The sequence below is a fragment of the Otolemur garnettii genome, unplaced genomic scaffold (assembly GCF_000181295.1).
Source record: "Otolemur garnettii isolate 467f Iridium unplaced genomic scaffold, OtoGar3 scaffold00104, whole genome shotgun sequence".
NCBI classification, from domain to species: Eukaryota; Metazoa; Chordata; class Mammalia; order Primates; family Galagidae; genus Otolemur; species Otolemur garnettii.
In genome coordinates this window covers 2,368,320-2,376,183 of record NW_003852499.1, presented here as the reverse complement: position 1 = coordinate 2,376,183, position 7,864 = coordinate 2,368,320, and the positions used below count along the sequence as shown (strand labels likewise).

Below are 7,864 nucleotides of genomic sequence, written 5' to 3'. Positions count from 1 at the left end.
CTCTGCCTGTAGGAGCTACAATGAAGCTAGAAGGGAAAAGCTACTCCCTTTTCTCTGTCTGGTTTGCCCAGAGAACTAAAACACTCCTTTTTAATCCTCCCTGGCTTCTTGGACCTGCCATCACCCGTACTGTCTGCTGTTCTGGCAGGAACGAAGTTGGTGCTGGCCATCCTGCTGCCTCTGGTCTCCTTCTTGCTCCTTGCCACCATCCTTGTCTGCACCTGGAAGAGCCACCACTCTCTCTGCAGAAAGCTGGGTAGGACCCTCTGTCCCCACGTGGATGGATCAGCAGTGGGCTGGGAGAGATATAGCCAACTTGCCCATTGCAAATCCTGCTCCTCATACCCGCAAGACTCCTCATGCCTGCCTCCAATGAAGGCATCATCATCTTCACCCAGCCCCTCATTCTGAGGCCAGAGATGAGGGTGACAATAGTCTGTTCCTTCTGGGACCCCGTGTGTACAGCAGCACATTGTGGTGGGATATGGAGGGTGAAAGGCTGGGAGCTTGGGGCCTGCCGGAGGCCCTACACCCCTTTCCTCTTCTATTGCAGGATCCCTGCTCAAGAAGCGTTCAGAGGTAATGGGGAGGCTGAAAAGGCAGCCAGGAGGGGTGGAGGGGCTGGGGGTACAAGGTAGGAGCACAGAGGAAAAGAGTACGCAGACTTCACCATTCATTCCTTCATTCAGTTAAGGATTTATGGAGCATGCCATGTGCCAAGCACTGTGCTAGGAGCTTGGGGTACAGCCATGAGCAGAACAAAGCTCCTGCCCTCCTAGTGTTTACATGCCAGAGTGAGAAATGCAATTAAATAAATACATATTAGGTGGTGATAACTGCTGAAGAAAGCAGGGTAGGGGGAGGGAACAGTGTGCGGCAGTGGCAAAGGATGGGGTGTGCTATTCCAGACTAATGAACAGGGAAAGTCTCTCTGGGAAGCTGATATTTGAGCAGAGAGCTGAAGATGTGAGGAGCCAGCCATGGGGCTGTGGGGGAAAGTGCTCTGGAAGAGGGAGTATCACATACAAAGGCCCTGGGTAGGAAGTGAGATAGGGAGCAGAGGCGGGCAAGCGTGGAGTGGGGTGTGAGAACTAAAGGATGCGGTGTGAGGCCCTCATCACCAGTGGAGTCTCTCTCCTGCAGGGAGAGGAATCAAATGCTGCTGTTCTATGCCGGGAGGCTCCACTGGCCAACCCACATTTCCCTGACCTGGTGAAGCCACTTATACCCATCTCTAGAGACTTGTCCCCAGCCTCTGTTGGGCACCTGACAACCACAGCTTTGGATCACGAGGTGCTGCAACAGCAGAGTCCTCTGGGCCAGACCAGGGAGCCGGAGATTGAGTCCAGGGAGCAAGGCCAGGTAGCCCACGGTGAGCATGGGGCAGGCCTGGGAGAAGGGAAGCAGGGAAGATGGAAGGGAGGGGGACAGTGTGGGCCAGATGAAACAAAAACACGAAAACAGAGGCAAGGCAGAGATTCTGGCTGCCAGCCAGAGTGTCACAGCTAGGGAGAACGAAGGAGACTGGAAAACCCAGAAATGGAAATGAATACAGAGCTCTAGAAAGCAATGCCAAGTGTGAGAGGGGATGGGGTAGGAGGGAGAAGGCTAGAAGATGGCCGGGAGATTTGGAGGGGGTAATGGGCACCTTGTTGGGAGCCTTCCTTTCTTTTTCTTTTTTTTTTTTTTTTTTGAGACAGGAGCCTCAAGCTGTCCCCCTGAGTAGAGTGCTGTGGCATCACAGCTCACAGCAACCTCCAACTCCTGGGCTCAGGCGAGTCGCCTGCCTCAGCCTCCCAGTAGCTGGGACCACAGGCACCCACCCCAACACCTGGCTATTTTTTGGTTGCAGCTGTCATTGTTGTTTGGCGGGCCCAGGCTAGATTCAAACTCGCTACATTGGGTATACATGGCTGGTGCCTTAGCCATTTGAGCCATAGGCGCCGAACCTTTTTTTTTTGAGACAGAGTCTCACTATGTCACCCTCACTAGAGTGCTTTAGCATCATAGCTCACAGCAACCTCAAACTCGGGCTGAAGCAATTCTCTTGCCTCAGCCTCTCAAGTAGCTGGGACTACAGGTACCTGCCACAATGCCCAGCTATTTTTTTGTTGCAGTTGTCATTGTTGTTTAGCAGGCCCGGGTGGCTCGAACCTGCCAGCCTCAGTGTATGTGGCCAGACCCCTACTCACTGAGCTACGGGTGCCAAGCCAGAGCCTTCCTTTCTTAACAGTATTCTCTTGACCCCTCCTCACTTTGCCTCCCTTCCTACAGGTACCAATGGTATTCATGTCACCGGCGGGTCTATGACCGTCACTGGCAACATCTACATCTACAATGGGCCAGTGGTAGGGGGAGCACGGAGCCCTGGAGATCCCCCAGCCCCTCCAGAACCTCCATACCCAATTCCTGAAGAGGGTGGTGACCCTGGCCCTCCCGGGCTCTGTACACCTTACCAGGAAGATGGCAAAGCCTGGCACCTGGCCGAGACAGAGCACTGGGGTGCCACACCCTCGAACAGGGACCCAAGAAGCCAATTTGTCACCCATGCCTGATCACATCTGGGAAAAGAAGGAGAAGGAAGACACATGAGCACCTTCTCTTCTGAGGCTGCCCTACCCACACAGGACTCATGGGGGCCTGGGTAGGACCCTGAGAGGCAGAGCCCAAGCGTCAGTCTTTGAGAGCAGGACTGGACACTGGTCCGGTACAGTGTCCTCCACAGGACTCTCACCACTGCCTGAGCAAGCCTGAGGCCTCAGGATAGACCTGCATGCCCACTTGGGCTGTGGCAACTCAGCCTTGGCACAGACAGGGCACGTGATGCTAATTGTTGCCCACCATGGCATGCTGCACCCAAGCATAGCACTGAGGGAGCCACTACACGGTTACCTGCAAGGACGTCACCGGGGCCTCTGAAGAACTCATGGTGCTTATCCCCAAGCTTCAGAGGCCCTTTGAGGGTCTACTTTTCACATGGACTAAGGTAGACTCTACATGAAGATGAAGTTATAGGGAAGAACCTCCTTCCCTTCCCTAGAGGAGAAGAAAAAGAATCATTGAAAACTGAGCTCTGGGTAGGACTAGCTGGTCTGGGGGAGATTTTTGGAAGAGGAAGAGAGTGATGAATGTATTTATAAATTGTAACCACATGCAAATAAAGCAGAGATTGAGGCCCAGTTAATTTCTTTTCTTGGGAATTTATCTAGAAGCACTGTTCCACTGGGGCAATGTCAGAGACAAAGGTCAAGACGTTAAAATATAATCCCACAAGGATATTTTGATGAGGAACTAGTATATGTAGTTCAGGTAACAATAAAATTAGTCGGTGATAGCTAACAACATGCCAGGCAGTGTTCTAAAAGCTACTTATTTATTTATTTATTCTTAGTTTTTTGAGACAGAGTCTCAAGCTGTTGCCCTGGGTAGAGTGCCTGGTGTTGCTCACAGCAACCTCCAACTCTTTGGTTCAAGCAATCCTCTTGCCTCAGTTTTTCTATTTTTAGTAGAGACAGACTCTTGCTTTTGCTCAGGCTGGTCTCAAACTCCTGAGCTCAAGCAATCTACCTGCCTCGGCCTCACAGAGTGCTGGAATTACAGGCTATTTATTTATTTATTTTGCAGTTTGGCCAGGGCTGAGTTTGAACCTGCCACCCTCAGTATATGGGGCCGGCTTACTGAGCCACAGGTGCCGCCTTATTTATTTATTTATTTATTTATTAAGATTTTTTTTTAATTTCATTTTTTTATTATTGCAGTTTGGCCAGGGCTGGGTTTGAACTCACCATCCTCGGTATATGGGGCTGACACCCTACTCACTGAGCCACAGGCACCACCCTATTTATTTATTTTTTAAGACAGAGTCTCACTTTGTCAACCTGGGTAGAGTGCTGTGGAGTCATAGCTCATAGCAACCCCAAACTCTTGAGTTCAAGGAATCCTCTTGCCTCAGCCTCCCAGGTAGCTGGGACTACAGGTGCCAGCCATGACACCATCTAGTTTTTCTATTTTTATTTATTTATTCGTATTTATTTTTAATGATTTCTTATTAATTATAACTTTATACATTGATACCATTATGGGGTTCAGTGTGCTGCTTTGATATACAATGCAAAACACTTACAATGAACTAACACATCCGTCACAATTATACTCATTTCTTAATAGTTTTGAAACGTATCATTGCATCATGCACATTAGGTGAGGTCCCCCCAAATACCCTTCCTCCTTCTATGTTCCCCCTCCCCTCTCGCTCTTCTTCCCTTCTACTAAACATAACTATAGTTGTTCTATTTTTAGCAGAGTCAAGGTCTCGCTTTTAGTCAGGCTGGTCTCAAACTACTGAGCTCAGGCAATCTACCCACCTCGGCCTCCCAGAGTGCTAGGATTACAAGTATGTGCCCAGCCTAATATTGACTTATTTAATCCCCACAAAAAAACCCATAAGGTAAATGCTATTACTATTCCTGTTTTAAAAATTGAAGAAACTGAGGCACAGAGAGCGTCACTTGTCCAGTCAGCTGCGAAAGGCAAAAATTGGAATTCATGCTCAATTAGTCTGGCTTTTGAAGCCTCTTGGATTAAGAAAAAACAAACCTTCATATAGCACACTGTTCTAGAATTTCTCGGATGAGCTGACTTCCCTAAACAATCAAATTTCTTGCATGTTCCATGGGTGTTAAGTCTCAGTCACCTCTTAAACGTATGGTCACCATGCAGACTGAAAAGTGTCTTCCAAGGTTGGTTGAAGGGAAAGGTGTGCACTTTAGGACATAACATTCGAGAGCCCAAAGTCACATTCTGTTGCTAAACAGAATCAAGACTGGCCTCCTTTTTAACACAGAAGGAGCACTTATGATTTTTTACTTTTTGGTTTCTTTTTGTCTTCTTTTATTTTTTCCCAAAAAAGAACTTTAAATCTTCTCAAGCCCTCTCCCTCACCCGAATTACCTCCTTTGCTGCCTGGCAGAGAGGATCTTAGTTTGCAGGACTGTCAGGGGAGCTGCTGCCAGCTGCCTGCGCCTTCCATAAAAGGCCATTCTAATGCATCTAATATGAAGAACTCTGTTGCTGGGGTTCATCAAATGGGGTAGCTGCAAAACACATACCTGAGGAAGCATCTGATCCAAATGAGTGGATGGGTCATTTAAGGTTGACTGTGAATGTATTAGATCCAGCTTCCTTTGTTAAGAAGTAAATACTGGCGAGCTGTATCTTTTTTTTTTTTTTTTTCTACTCACAAGGATTTATAAATGGCAGAAACCTTGAAAGACTGAAATTAATTGTCAATATAGTAATTCTTCCAACCACTAGCTCTCTCGCTGGGGAGCACCTGGGATGGGTGTACACTGTAATTAGGAGCAGGAGGACTTCACTCTCTCTATTTTATTTATTTATTTATTTTTGAGACAGAGTCTCACTACACCGCCCTGGGTAGAGTGCCATGGAGTTACAAGTCACAGCAACCTCAAACTCTTGGACTTAAGCCATTCTCTTGCCTCAGCCTCCTGAGCAGCTGGGACTACAGGGGCCTGCCACAACACCCAGCAATTTTTTTGTTGCAGTTGTCATTATTGTTTTAGCTGGCCCAGGCCAGGTTTGAACCCGCCAGCCTCTGTGTATGTGGCTGACGCCATAACCACTGTGCTACGGGCACCGAGCCACTTTCTTTTTATTTTATTGACTTTATTTTATTATTTATTTTGCTCTAGAGATACAGCTCACCAGGGGCCCTCATGCTCAAGACTTCTTGGGCACAACTTAGAGCCATAGTCCTCAAATTTCTTTTCCAGGACACAACATTTCCATATACCCTACACACAGAGACACAGAGGCATTTGCCCTGGGCAGGACCTCTTTGTTAAAATTCATTTTAAATTCCTGTCTTTGTTTAAATAGAGGAAGAATGCGACCTACCAGGCTGAATTGCAGAATGAGTGAAGTTAAGGATGCAAACAGTTGGAGAGACATTCCCCTCTGTTGTCATGAGAGGGAGAACCAGGGTCATGGAGGCCCAGAAGGGAAGAATTTCTTTTAGTGCTTAGAAAAATGCTTCTAGAAACTTACCTTTGCTTATGTGTAGCCTAAGACCTGATTGGAACACTGAGCTGGCTCTTGCATATCCATCTCTCAAGCAAACTCGGACCTGTGGTATTCAGTGTAGTGAATGTAGGGGATGACAAGCACCCACACCCCGCATAACCTCAGAACAGATGAAGCCAACAGCCAAAAACCACAAAGCACCTTCCCAGGGACGCCAAACATCCTAAAGCCAAAGCACAAAGTATCAGGGGCTGATCCTCTGGCTGGACAGGGTCCTCTGAAAGTCTGGGATTTCAGTTTCATGCACGGTTCAAAGACAACCATTCTCTCTCTCTCTCTCTTTCTTTCTTTCCTGCTTGCCTGCCTGCCTTCCCTCCTTCCTTCGAGGCAGAGTCTCACTATGTTGCCCTCTGTAGAGTCCTTGGTGTCACAACCTCAAACTCTTGGGCTCAAGCAATTCTCTTGCCTCAGCCTCCCTAGTATCTGGGACTATAGGTGCTCAGCTATTTTTTTTTATTATTGTTTGTTTATTTGTTTAGCAGGCTCAGGCCAGGTTCAAACCCACTGGCCCTGGCGCATGGCTGGTACCCTAACCACTGAGGTACCAGCGCCAAGCCAAGTCAATCATTTTCTAACCCATGCAGCCCTCCCTGACCTGGGGAAAGAGTTGTGTCAATGGAAAAGAAGCCAAATTCTGCAAAATAACTTAGAGGTTTATTTCAAGCCTAATTTGAGGACCATGGCCCTGAGCTGTGCCCAAGAAACCTTGAGCAAGAGGACTCCAGATGAACTGTGTCTTTAGATAGAGTGAAGTAAAAAATAAAATAAAATATAGTGAAGTCCTCCCACTCCTGCGGTGGTATGCTAGATGCAGACAACATGGATCCTTCATAATTGTTCTAATGTGTTTAAATAAAAACAAATTTTATACATTTTTCAAAAATACAAAAGGCTGAAAACATGTTTAAAGAAACGGTGCCAAGGCACAGCCCTACGTGATACTACTCAAACGTAGGATGATAACTGCCTATATTGATTTGCCAGGGCTGCCCTGACAAAAGACCACACGCTGGGTAAACAACAGGACGTTATTTTCTCATACTTCAGCAGGCTGGAAGTAGAGATAAGATGTTGGCAGAGTTGGTTTCCTCTGGGGCCTCTCTCCTTGGCCCACAGATGGCCGTCTTCTCCCTGTGTCTAAACATGGGCTCCTCGTGCCTGGTGTGTCCTAGTCTTAGTGGATTCAGGCCCACCCTAACGACCTCCTTTTAACTTAATCACCTCTTTAAAGACCGTGGCTCCCTCCAAAGATAGTCACATTTTGAGCTCTTAGGGACAGTAACTTCAGAGTTTGGGGAGTTATTGGGGAGGGCCTCAATTCAGCCCATGGCACTGCCCATGTTTACTTTGCCAGTGCTGAGTTAATATGGGTTCCAGACACAGGACTTACTCTGTTATTGGGGGAGGGAAGCTCCTCTACAGAAGGAAGTGCTGACAAAAATCAGTGAAGACAGCCTCTCGGTTGTGGTCTTCAAAAGGTGAAACAGGATATGGTGGTAGTGATGATGGGAAAATTAAGTCTGAATCTAGCTAGTCACTCGTGTATTTGTTTTTGTTTTTTAGCTTAATGTGGATTTTTTCGCTTTTGCTTTCTATACTTCGATGAATGCAAATCTCATGTATTATTTCTAGGAACCCCAGTCCTCCAGCACACAGAGGAGACAACTGACACTAAGTCCAACCCATATCAACATGGGCAAGGGTTGCTGTCGAGAGAAAAGAAGAATGTAATTGGGACAGAGTGGTAACAGTGGCAGCTGGG

The 7,864-nt window shown here is 47.4% G+C and overlaps 1 protein-coding gene across 1 annotated transcript in view; it reads left to right on the top strand.

Annotated features, from left to right (window-relative positions):
* Positions 1-3,184, top strand: part of LTBR (lymphotoxin beta receptor) — a 10,232-nt gene extending 7,048 nt beyond the window's left edge. Inside the window, exons 7-10 of the mRNA XM_003796478.3 lie at positions 149-256; positions 554-579; positions 1,144-1,372; positions 2,275-3,184. Of these exons, the coding sequence (XP_003796526.1) occupies positions 149-256; positions 554-579; positions 1,144-1,372; positions 2,275-2,555 (644 nt within the window). The 3' untranslated portion in view covers positions 2,556-3,184. The remainder of the gene's footprint in view (positions 1-148; positions 257-553; positions 580-1,143; positions 1,373-2,274) is intronic.
* The last annotated feature ends 4,680 nt before the right edge of the window (positions 3,185-7,864 follow it).